Source organism: Spermophilus citellus (assembly GCF_964194105.1).
Source record: "Spermophilus citellus genome assembly, chromosome: 2".
In the NCBI taxonomy this organism is placed as follows: domain Eukaryota; kingdom Metazoa; phylum Chordata; class Mammalia; order Rodentia; family Sciuridae; genus Spermophilus; species Spermophilus citellus.
Window position 1 is genome coordinate 182,410,975 of NC_138183.1, and position 13,589 is coordinate 182,424,563.

The 13,589-nt window shown below is 36.3% G+C and overlaps 1 protein-coding gene across 1 annotated transcript in view; it reads right to left on the reverse strand.

The window, feature by feature from the left end:
• The window catches only part of CCDC83 (coiled-coil domain containing 83), a 59,132-nt gene that overhangs the window by 18,194 nt on the left and 27,349 nt on the right, over positions 1 to 13,589 (reverse strand). The window contains exons 6-8 of the mRNA XM_081281789.1: positions 12,031 to 12,198; positions 7,061 to 7,152; positions 4,524 to 4,592 (exon numbers count right to left, since the gene is read on the reverse strand). Coding sequence (XP_081137915.1) covers positions 4,524 to 4,592; positions 7,061 to 7,152; positions 12,031 to 12,198 — 329 coding nt within the window. The remainder of the gene's footprint in view (positions 1 to 4,523; positions 4,593 to 7,060; positions 7,153 to 12,030; positions 12,199 to 13,589) is intronic.

Sequence of the window (13,589 nt, forward strand, 5' to 3'; positions counted from 1 at the left end):
TTTATCTGATCATAATAGAATGAAACTGGAAATCAATGATAAAAGAAGGAAGGAAAAATCCTTCATCACATGGAAAATGAACAATATGTTACTGAATGATCAATGGGTTACAGAAGACATAAAGGAGGAAATCAAGAAATTCTTAGAGATAAATGAAAATACAGACACAACATATCGAAATCTATGGGACACAATAAAAACAGTTTTAAGAGGGAAATTCATCGCCTGGTGGTCATTCCTCAAAAAAAGAAAAAACCAACAAATAAATGAGCTCACACTTCATCTCAAAGCCCTAGAAAAGGAAGAGCAAAACAACAGCAAATGTAGCAGAAGGCAAGAAATAATTAAAATCAGAGCGGAAATCAACGAAATGGAAACAAAAGAAACTATTGAAAAAATTGACAAAACTAAAAGTTGGTTCTTCGAAAAAATAAATAAGATCGACAGATCCTTAGCCATGCTAACAAAGAGAAGAAGAGAGAGAACTCAAATTACTAACATACGGGATGAAAAAGGCAACATCACAACAGATACTACAGAAATACAGAAGATAATTAGGAATTATTTTGAAAACCTATATTCCAATAAAATAGAAGATAGTGAAGACATCGATAAATTTCTTAAGTCATATGATTTGCCCAGACTGAGTCAGGAGGATACACACAATTTGAAGAGACCAATATCAATGGATGAAATAGAAGAAGCAATCAAAAGACTACCAACCAAGAAAAGCCCAGGACTGGATGGGTATACAGGGGAGTTTTACAAAACCTTTAAAGAAGAATTAATACCAATACTTTTCAAGTTATTTCAGGAAATAGAAAAAGAGGGAGCTCTGCCAAATTCATTCTATGAGGCCAACATCACCCTGATTCTGAAACCAGACAAAGACACCTCAAAGAAAGAAAACTACAGACCAATATCTCTAATGAACCTAGATGCAAAAATCCTCAATAAAATTTTGGCGAATCAGATGCAAAAACACATCAAAAAAATTGTGCACCATGATCAAGTAGGATTCATCCCTGGGATGCAAGGATGGTTCAATATACGGAAATCAATAAATGTTATTCACCACATCAATAGACTTAAAGATAAGAACCATATGATCATCTCGATAGACGCAGAAAAAGCATTCAACAAAGTAGAGCATCCCTTTATGTTCAAAACATTAGAAAAAATAGGTATAACAGGAACTTACCTCAACATTGTAAAAGCTATCTATGCTAAGCCTCAGGCTAGCATCATTCTGAATGGAGAAAAATTGAAGGCATTCCCTCTGAAATCTGGAACAAGACAGGGATGCCCTCTATCACCACTTCTATTCAATATAGTTCTCGATACACTGGCCAGAGCAATTAGACGAAAGAAATTAAAGGCATAAAAATAGGAAAAGAAGAACTTAAATTATCACTATTTGCGGATGATATGATAATATATCTGACAGACCCAAAAGGGCCTACAAAAAAACTACTAGAACTAATAAATGAATTCAGCAAAGTGGCAGGATATAAAATCAACACGCATAAATCAAAGGCATTTCTGTATATCAGCGACAAAACTTCTGAAACGGAAATGAAGAAAAACACCCCATTCACAATATCCTCAAAAAAAATACAATACTTGGGAATCAACCTAACAAAAGAGGTGATAGGTTTATACAATGAAAACTACAGAACCCTAAAGAGAGAAATAGAAGAAGATCTTAGAAGATGGAAAAATATACCCTGTTCATGGATAGGCAGAACTAACATCATCAAAATGGCGATATTACCAAAAGTTCTCTATAGGTTTAATGCAATGCCAATCAAAATCCCAATGGCATTTATTGTAGAAATAGATAAAGCGATCATGAAATTCATATCGAAAAATAAAAGACCAAGAATAGCAAAAGCAACTCTCAGCAGGAAGTGTGAATCAGGCAGTATAGCGATACCAGATTTCAAACTATATTACAGAGCAATAGTAACAAAAACAGCATGGTACTGGTACCAAAACAGGTGGGTGGACCAATGGTAGAGAATAGAGGACACAGAGACTAATCCACAAAGTTACAACTATCTTATACTTGATAAAGGGGCTAAAAGCATGCAATGGAGGAAGGATAGCATCTTCAACAAATGGTATTGGGAAAACTGGAAATCCATATGCAACAAAATGAAACTGAATCCCCTCCTCTCGCCATGCACAAAAGTTAACTCAAAATGGATCAAGGAGCTTGATATCAAATCAGAGACTCTGCGTCTGATAGAAGAAAAAGTTGGCTCCGATCTACATATTGTGGGGTCGGGCTCCAAATTCCTTAATAGGACACCCATAGCACAAGAGTTAATAACAAGAATCAACAAATGGGACTTACTTAAACTAAAAAGTTTTTTTCTCAGCAAGAGAAACAATAAGAGAGGTAAAAAGGGAGCCTACATCCTGGGAACAAATTTTTACTCCTCACACTTCAGATAGAGCCCTAATATCCAGAGTATACAAAGAACTCAAAAAATTAAACAATAAGATAACAAATAACCCAATCAACAAATGGACCAAGGACCTGAACAGACACTTCTCAGAGGAGGACATACAATCAATCAACAAGTACATGAAAAAATGCTCACCATCGCTAGCAGTCAGAAAAATGCAAATCAAAACCACCCTCCAGTAAGATTGACAGCGATTATGAAGTCAAACAACAAGTGCTGGCGAGGATGTGGGGAAAAGGGTACTCTTGTACACTGCTGGTGGGACTGCAAATTGGTGCGGCCAATTTGGAAAGCAGTATGGAGATTCCTGGGAAAGCTGGGAATGGAATCACCATTTGGCCCAGCTATTGCCCTTCTCAGACTATTCCCTGAAGACCTTAAAAGAGCATACTACAGGGATACTGCCACATCGATGTTCATAGCAGCACAATTCACAATAGCTAGACTCTGGAATCAACCTAGATGCCCTTCAATAGATGAATGGATAAAAAAATGTGGCATTTATACACCATGGAGTATTACACAGCCCGAAAAAATTACAAAATCATGGAATTTGCAGGGAAATGGATAGCACTAGAGCAGATTATGCTAAGTGAAGCTAGCCAATCCCTAAAAAACAAATGCCAAATATCTTCTTTGATATGATGAGAGCAACTAAGAACAGAACAGGGAGGAAGAGCTGGAGGAAAAGATTAACATTAAACAGAGACATGAAGTGGGAGGGAAAGGGAGAGAAAAGGGAAATCGCATGGAAATGGAAGGAGACCCTCATTGTTATACAAAATTACATATAAGAGGTTGTGAGGGGGATGGGAAAATAAACAAGGAGAGAAATGAATTACAGTAGATGGAGTAGAGAGAGAAGATGGGAGGGGAGGGGAGGGGAGGGGGGATAGTAGAGGATAGGAAAGGCAGCAGAATACAACAGACATGAGTATGTCAATATGTAAATCAATGGAAGTGTAACTAATGTGATTCTGCAATCTGTATTTGGGGAAAAATGGGAGTTCATAACCCAGTTGAATCAAATGTATGAAATATCATATGTCAAGAGCTTTGTAATGTTTTGAACAACCAATAAAAAAAAGATGTCCAACTACAACTTAAAAAAAATGCCTGTCCTACAGGAAGAGTTAGTGTTTTCCAGGTAGATGAAAGTAAGGAGGTAATAGAGATAAGGGCAGAGGGACCAGCATGAACAATGTAAGAAAAACAGGACAGTAACTCAAAATCCAGAATTATCCATCTCGAAATGTCAACAGTGTGGAGATCGAGAGATTCTACTCTAGAAATCATCACATGACCACATCCAGAAAGAGCAGTCCTGCATGTAGCACTGATATAGGGAGACTGGTGGACAACTGAGTCTAAGGCAGCACACCTGGTTTCAGTAATTGCTATATGTTCTTAAGAAATGTGAAAAGGCCTAAAGTTCAGGTTGAGTGAGGTATAGATGCTGCATTCTACAGGATCATCTTGAACAAAAAAAGGTGGAACTATAGGTTTTGTGCAAAAGCCAGCCCAATCCACTTCAGAAGTCACCAGTGCAGACAGAGGACCAGAGCAGTTCCTTCCCAGCAGGCAGGCAGGGGGAGCAAGGATCCAAAGGAAATCCCACGGATCTGAATTTTTTCAGCAGTATACCCACAAAAGGTCATGTATGGCCTTCTTTCCCATACATCCAGGGATCTTCTTGGAGAAGATCAGAGGGAAGAAAGAAAATCTAAAAAACTGAACACTTGTCTAAAGGAAACCACATCATCCAAAAAAGGTGATTTAAATCAGAAGTCAGAATGCACCCTGGAGGAGTAATGAAGAAACTATAGAGATTTGAGTATACTGTGTGAATTGTAGCCCCCAAATTACTTCTGGTTATTACTGATACTATGGTATTTGTTGAATAGCAACTTAATAAAAAGATTAGAATTTCACTTGATCTCAAATTCCATGCTTTCCCCATGACTCATTTTACAATTAAATGTCATCTCCAGTTCAACAAAAAAAAAAGGAAAGAAAGAAAAAAAAACTGTTTTGATGTATTCTACTCACCTCTTTTTTCAGCCAGTCATTCTCCCAGATCTCTCGATAACTGTTTTTATCAACTAACTTTACAGCATTCTAAAAGAAAGTTTATGTTAACCAAGAGTTGCCATGTGATGATTCAGAGTTTTACCCAATGGTGTCACACAGTCAGTCTAACTGATCATTCATTTTAAATTATATTTTGTACGGATTTTTAGGAACATGTGAGAACTTTTGGTTCAGTTATTTGTTCTTATCCTATTGTATTTTTGTTGATTTACATTGTCTGCTACAGATGATTTGGAGAAATGGACAGTGTGTGGCTGTCCATTCATGCTCCACAATTGAGATAGCTAACTTGCAGTGATCAAACACTCCATAGTCAGATATAATCCAACATATAGCAAAAGCATAAGTAAATGACACTTCTATATTTTTAATTAGAACAATTTCTACATGAGTAGTAATAATATACACATTTATAAACCTAATAACACTTAGTTTTAGGGATACTGGCTATTAGCTTGTCTCCTCAGTAAGATTTTGTGTAAAGAAACAGGAAAAGTCTTACTTCATCAGTACATTCATAAAATGCATTTTTTTTCAAATACTTGGATTTTAGATTTCACCTGCAAAAATTTTATAATGGATGACACTGTATTTCTTTGTAAGATGATTTTAAATGAAGATCATGATATAAATTCAATATTCAGTAACTGAAGGGCAGAATCAAAAGAAGAGGTTTTTTGGGTTTTTTTTTTTGTACTGGGGATTGAACCCAGAGGTGATTTGCCACTGAGCCACATCGCCAGTTCCCGTCCTCACCACGTTTTCTTTAAGAGAGTCTCACTAAGTTGCTTAGGCTGGCCCCACGCTTATGATTCTCCTATTTCAACCTCCCAACTCTCACTGGGATAAGATGAGAAATCAATAAAAATATTCTACAAAAAAAGAAAAGAGAAAGATAGTCTAGATCATAAATATGGATAGAAATAGTTTAAAGGTATGTGAAGGGTAAGTTTTTCTGCTGTCTTTAGAGATGAAATTTTTTCAATAAAAAAATCATTAAATCATGCTTATTAAATATGCCCTAGGAACCAGGAACTTTTATATTCCTATTATAATTCTAATTTCCTCCAATGTAAAATTTCATTTGAACAAAAGCAGGAAGTAGCTCTTGAGGTCAGATGACTAACAGCTTAATTCACTAACAATGAGGCAGTGGTTTCCACTTTGGCAATATATTATAATCTGCTGTACATTTTGAAAAATCTGTGAACCCTGGTAACATCCCAGGGCAATAACATTAGCATCTCTGTGAGTGGGACCCGGGTACCAGGTTAGGTTAAAAAAGTTCCTCATGTGACACATCAATGTGTAGCTAAGTTTGCAAAGTCCTGTACAGAAAGGTGAACTGTATGGTAACATAGCCAGTTAAAATGAAAATGTAATTCAACCATGTTGAGTATTTAGCAGTATGTAGAAAAGAGAAAATGTATAGTGTGATCACCAATGATCTATCTGAAAGAAATCTCCTGAATTGATTGTGAGTTTTCCTACTTGCTCTGAGCAAGTCATGTTATTTCTCTGTGTCTCAATCTCCTCCTCATCAGCTTCCTAGGCCTTGTAGGGTTGCTGAGAGACTTAAATGTAAAATGCTTAGAGAAGTATTTAGAACAGTTCTTATGATACATGCTTGAAGCTGTATGCTTGTTTGATCTACATATGTATTTTCAATCATCTTAACTATAGTCAGATAACTTAATGGTCAATTTCACTATTTACTCAGATTCAGTCACAAAGTGACCCAATTGCATGGGCAGACAAACTCTTGATCAGTTCTCCATAATCTTCTATATTTGTATAAATTAGTAAAAGTCATGCAATAGAGAGTACCATGGCAGAAACAACTGAACCAATGAAGATGAAACAAACAATAGCAACTGAAATTAAAAAGACCAAATGTTTGTGATTCTGAAGAAAGGATGTCCAAGATCTGTGCTGGACACTCCTTTACTGATTTAGGAGATAGTTTGTAGAAGGACTATGGAAAAATAAAAACTTAGATATTTAGTGTAAACAAAGAACATACATGATTGGAAATTATGTCTCAGAAAATGTTTTATATCCCGAACTTAAAGTGCCAGCAGTATAGAGTGTACTCTCCTAGGTTTGGATATGTAATAACTACCTTTCAGACAAATAATATTTCATTCTATTCTTCATCCAAAGGATTTAATGTTTTGTTGTAGTCATTATTATTATTATTATACTTTAAAAATAGCCAAAAAAGTAATTTATTTGCTTCTTGTGAGACATTAGGGTACTTAAATCATTTCATTCATTCCTCACATTATCTCTTTGAGATAAATATTATTATTTTCCCTATTTTATTAATTAGGAAACAGAAGCCCATAAAAATTAATAAACTTGGTTATAAATCCAGTAAGTGGTAGAATTGTTATTTAAACTCAAACTGCCTAACTTTAGAACGCAAGTTATTAACCACTATAATATAAGAAGAATTAAGGGGAAAGTTTTGTTTTAAGAAAATTGAAACATACCTGCGCAGCCCATTCCTTCTTTTGGTCCAGTAGCACCAAAGTTTCTCTGATTATTTTCTTTCTAGTATCTTCCAGAGTAATTTTATACTGTTCTTTAAACAGAAAATTATAAGCCTTAACAAGACTGCTCCTGGGTAAATCTATATGTTAGTAAATGTCACCTTCCATAATCCTCATCTCTCCTTTCTACACATTTTTTTTCTCCTAAATTCTCAGAGAAAAATATTTTTTGAGGCAGGGTCTTGCTGTGATTGATCTTTCATCTCAGTTTCCCAAATATTGGGATTGATTATAGGCATGCATCACAACACCTGGCTTCTTAGTACATTTTTACCAAAAAATCTACCTAACTAAATTTTCAATATTCCTGGCATGCATTTCCTGGGGCAGGGAAAAACAGAATGAGAAGCATTCTGAGCAGAAGGGGCATGAGAGGCAACAGACCTGATTCTATGTTGGGCTTACCAGAAGAAAGGACAGAGACAAGTGCAGGGTTCTCTATCTATGTATTTTCTTGTGGTCTTAAATGTTATTATTGAGAAAAGAAAGAATCATAAAAGTTTAGACCTTAAAAGATGCTTAGAGATCCTTTAATTTAAAAAAAAACAAACATTTTTAAAGAAAATTAAGGTACTGTGATATTAAGACTGCTTTTAGAGTGTGGAGAGGAATAATGCTGGATAAAAGGAGTTCAGTTTGTTTGCTTTTTTCAACAATTATCAAGTTCTTCTATATGCCAGACACTATTGAAGGCATTGGGAATATTGCTGATGACTACAGACAAAATCCCTGTCTTTATGGCATGTACATTCTCATGGGAAAGGCACACCATAAAATAAAAAACAAATATTATTTTAGGTGGTGATGTGTGTGATGAAGAGAAACTAAAAATCTCTTTCAGGTAGAATGATCAGAGAAAGCTTTTTTGAGGAGTTAACATCTGAGCAGATTCTTCAATAAAGTGATACAGTCAGCAATGTGAAATACAAGGGAACTGTACTACTCCAGATGAGTTAACATAACAGTAATCAAAATTGTGTTTTTTATAACATCAAAGTTATATGTCCCCTATCTTCATTTATAACATATCCAAGATAATTACTTAGATGTGTTTTCCATATAAATTATGCTGAAAACTGTGTTTGCTAGATTTCTGGAAAGGCCCACAGAGGCCTATTTAACTTATTCTATAACTAAACATAAATATTGTACCAAGAGTGCTGTAGAACGTAACTGCCATTTAGGATGTTGTTTCAATGCAAATTTTTCTTCACAGATCAAGGCTGCCAAAGCTGAATGCTTGTGATCTTATGCCATAGGGAAGCAGATCTGGAGGTCCAGTCTTCAAACAGATCAGGAACTAAATTAAGGTGGCTTCTAGGAAACTAGGGAGCTAGGCAAAAATTACTCAGTTCCCCCTATTAGCAGGAAGTAAAAACTTTCATCTCTTTCTATTACTGAATTCCTGGACATAATAGATATTGAAAAACATTTTGAAGAAAATTAAATTTGGCTAACTGCAAATCTTGGATGGGCAGTGATCTATGATTTCAGCACCAGGGTAGCAAATGATGCTCCTCAGGGGCAACTGGTGGAGAGGAAGGGGAAGCAAAGAGAGAAGAGAGCTTGCCCAAGTTGTAGAGTGGCCAGAAAAATGGGTCCAGAGAGGGCCTCAAGAGTTGGATAGAGTGTCTGACTGAGGCATGGTTCAAAACAAGAGAGTTCATGAGATTTGGAGAACTAATCTAACTTGTCATCTGGAAAATAAGAAATAGACATCTTTATTTTTCCTATACATGCTCATCTACCTGCATTTTTTCTTACTCTAATTTGAAGTAATTGCTTGATTATTTATTCCTTTCAACTTCATTTCCAATGGAATTTCTTTTTTAAATAACTTTTTTGGTTGTAGATCGACACAATACATTTATTTATTTATTTATTTATTTATTTATTTATTTATTTATTTATTTAATGTGGTGCTAAGGATTGAACCCAGGGCCTCACATGTGTGAGGCAAGAGTTCCACCACTAAGCCACCACCCCAGCCCTGGAATTTCTTTTTTTTTAATTTAAGCCCAAGCTCATCAGGTTAATATTATTTATTTATTTGAATCATAGGTCCAACAAAACAACAATCAACCTAAAAGTTGCAATGGAACAGGAGTTTAGCTGTAATGGATTTTAAAATCTTAAAGAAACCATAAAACCTGGACCTTTATAACATTAAATATGAACTGTTTTGGGGCTAGGGTTGTGGCTCAGTAGGGTTGTGCAATGTGCTGGGTTCGATCCTCAGCACCACATAAAAATAAATAAAATAGGGGCTGGGGATGTGGCTCAAGCAGTAGCGCGCTCGCCTGGTATGCGTGAGGCCTGGGTTCGATCCTCAGCACCACATACCAACAAAGATGTTGTGTCTGACGAGAACTAAAAAGTAAATATTAAAAATTCTCTCTCTCTCTCCTCTCTCTTTAAAAAATAAATAAATAAATAAAATAAAGGTATTGTGTCCAACTACAACTAAAAAAATTGAAAAAAATGAACTTTTTGCTGTAAATTATAAAAAAACAGACTACCCAGAGCTATAGCTCTATTGCCACATTAATACTGAAGAAACAGTATTAACATTTGATAACTGTTCCAAACTCCAGTTAACATTCTATGGACTGTTTTTCTTCTTAAAAACAATATGACCAGCACAAATTGTGAAAATCTATTATCTTTTGTGATTTGGATGATGCTTTCTGTAGCTGAGAGACAATTACTAACCACTCATTTGTGAAGATAGCCAAAGAGAGTAAGGGTATGCAGAAGTCTCCTTTTCATAAAAGTTCGAGACACTGCAACTGGGAGCTTGGAAGATTATGACTTTGTGCTGTGAGACTCCTGGCTGCTCAGATGCTCAGTCTAATGTGGCTACTATTCAGAGGCTGAGTTTGAAACTTAGGTGTAACAAAACAACAATCAACCTAAAAGTTGCAATGGAACAGGAGTTAAGGTTAAGGTGTAATGGATTTTACAATCTTAACATCTGAAAGAAACCATAAAACCTGGACCTTGGTCCATGGGAAGCAAGAAGAAAATAGGGACAAGCCCACAAATCACACTGGTTAAAGCTTGTTCTGCATTGTTCTGACTTCCCTGTGGTATTTGGCTCTGCTTTGGTTTACTCCTCCATGCCTGCTGAGAGTTTTGTGCTCTGTCACTCACTTCTGGGCATGACAAAACTTCATTGAGCTGATCCTCTCCTGGGTGGGGCCTCCTTTCAGTTTCCTCTGGAGAAACTGAGCAGAAGCAGTCATCTCTGCAGGCACAGTTGGTATTAGAGAGCCATCTCTGCCTCACTGGATCACAGAGCTAGGAGGCCTATTTGAAGGATGTGAGTTTAGTGTCTGATGCACCTGGGTTCAAAGATCCTTTTCCACTACTTACTAAGTATGTGAATTTGGTTAAGTCAATTAACTTCTCTCAGCCTTTTTTTTCACATCTTTAAAGTGGGCCTAATTAATCTGTGAGGAACTTAAAAGGATTACATGGAAAAGCAAAGTTGGAACGGTGAATCATCTTGGAGAACACCTGGGGACTCTCATTTTATAGAGAAGGAAATTAAGACCCAAGGATGTAATATTTATTTATTTATTTATAAATGAACTTGAACCCAAGTCTTTTTTTTTTTTTTTTTTTTTGGTGCTGGGTATTGAACCCAGGGTCTTGCGTATTGAACCCAAGTCTTCTAACTCACTCTTAGTATACAAAAAAGTTTTAAGGATCCCTGTCCTGTGCCCCTAGTAAAGTACAAAATACTCTGTGACTAATTACTTATCAGGGCTAAGTTTCTTTTTTCTTTTGGGGAAAAAACTAGTTTTGACCTATATATCACAGGATATACCAGTGCCTGTTTTCTATACCCAATCTCCCAACTCCTACTTCTGGCTAAATCTCATAAAAGTAGTCCTGAGTACTTTTTCCCACCCCTACCCCTGTCAGGGATCATTGATGGCTACTAAATAAAGCAAGTTGGGACAGTTGACCAAAGAGTTTGTTTTGGGGCTGACTAGCAATCCATGAGGAGTCATGGACAAAGGTCTTTGGTTGTTTTTTAGTTAGGTAAATGAAGACACCTGGCTTCTCTTCAGAAGCTGGGCTGGAGAACACTGCAAGAATTAGTCCATGGGAAGCAAGAAGAGAATATGGACAAGCCCACAGAGCAAATCAGGAGTGCCTCAAGAGAATAAATCACAAATCTTCAAAGATAAGGAGGAACCATCTGTTAAGCCACCACTGAACCAATGGCCTTCTGATTCTATATTCAATCAATGGGAGGAATGTCCTCCCATTCCTCACTGAAAGTGTCACATTCAACAAGCATGACCCATGGGAAGTCAAGCAATTTTATTTGCTTTCTTCCTTTAAAATTCATTGTATGAGGCTAGTGACTTCCTCTTGATAAAATATATGGCAATTTCTATGAAATTTTTGGTTCCTTTGTGGTAATAAAAGGTCCTCTAATAAGTACTTAATATGTCCAGTGTACTTTAGTAAACAAAACATTCAGGTTCATTCAAAATGATGGCTATTCCTCTTTCCTAGCTTGGGACTGCTGTGTTTCCTCTGCCTTGAGCTCCCAAGCCTCCTATTTCAGGGCTGAAGCAAAGAGGGGAGCATGGTGAAGGGAAAGAGAGGTCTCACTTGACTGATACCTTCTCAAAACTCATGTTCATTTCCTTGTCCTAGCTGGATAGAGGCTGACTCCCTCTTTCATGGGAATGTTTTTATGGATGCCTCAGAGGACCACCTTCCCCATTCCATGAGATATTTCACTTGCATTCCCTTGATGCAGGGGACATACAGCTGGTTGTGCTCATGGCAGAGATTCATGTAGAAGTATCCCATTTTTTTTTCTTCCACCAAATATATATCCCCTAAAGATCTTTTAATGAATTTAATCTAGCTTTGTTGGAACTGACCTGACATTTTCTCTGCATTCTCTTTAACTGTATTGATGTCATTTTGCAAGGATGTAATGAGTTTAGCATGTTGTTCACTCCCTACATTCTTGTACTCTTCCCAATATTCCTTTTCACTGAGTTTCTCGAGAAACAGTTTCTCAGCATTACCTATTTGTGTGCGCATATCTGTTGGAAAGAAAATCAAGATACCAAGTCATTTTTTATTATCCTTGCAATAATATTTTGCAATCTGGTTTTATGAAGTTAAGGTCTGGCATTAAAATTCTGTTAACTTATAAATACTATTTTATGTATATAATTTTGGGAAATATAAACTTTAAACTATTGCTTATTCTTCCTGATTTAAAAGCCAAGTAAAATTAAGCTTCCAATTATAGAGTAGATGTGTGGTTTGGGTCTGTGATCAAAGGATACATATGCCTAGGAACCCATAAGTTTAAATAGTCCTGTGACGGCTTAACATGGGTCCTATTTTGTGCAATGCATTATATCATATGTATTCTCTATTTGTAGATTGTCATTTTTTCTGGCCATTATGCCTCTGGACAAAAGTGATTTCAACTTATGTCCTTCTCATGTCTTTGGCAGTCATTTTTGTAAGTAAATTGTTTGTAAGTAAATGCACTAGTTTGAATTTCCCTTGTGTGAAATGATAGCATATGAAAGTCATGATAACATGTCTTTTCCTACTCTCCCACTTAGTAAGACTTTAGAGTGAAAAATGAGTTCCCCCAAATAAATATGCATAAATATTGAGCTGTTTTAAACATATAACATTTACTCTGGTGCACTTGCTAAACATGATATTTTATTCAGTCTTTAAACTTGAGTATAATACTGCTGAGTATTTGGAAGTGGGGTCCTGAGGATTGAACTCAGGGGAACTTTACCACTAAGCTACATCCCAGCCCTTTTTAACTTTTATTTTGAGACAAGGTCCCACTAAGTGGCCAAGGCTATACTCAAACTTGTGATCCCCTTGCCTCAGTTTCTTGTGTCACTGAGATGACAGGCCTGTGCCACCATTTCTTGCCTGAATATTTTTTAATAGGAAACATTATACAACGCACAGTCCAATGAACTTAATGGCTGTTTGAATCATTACCACACACCACCTGTTTGAGAGTTCCTTAAGGGTAAGACACATTAATCTCTGTAAATAAAGCCCTTAGCACAGAGCCTGACAATTAGTTGGTACTCAATAAATGTTTTTGAGCAACTGAAGCTTTCCAGTTAGACCAGAGGGATGTTCTAGGGTCCAGTGCTCTATAAGGACTTTAGGCATGTTTTTTTCCCCATATATATATATATATATATATATATAATTATATATTTTAAGATCTCCTAACAAATAGTGCCTGTTATTGCTATTTAATAATTAGTACTACTATTATTACCCAGAGAGCAACTGTTCTCTCATTTGGCAGAATGCAACTGTATGAACCCTGTGCTACATTCAGCCCCTGAGTTGAAGGTTAGTAGCCGTCACTAAAGTATTGGAAAGAGGTAGAGGTAGTGGTTATTGTTTTACTTTCTTAAAACTCCTTTCCCTTCCC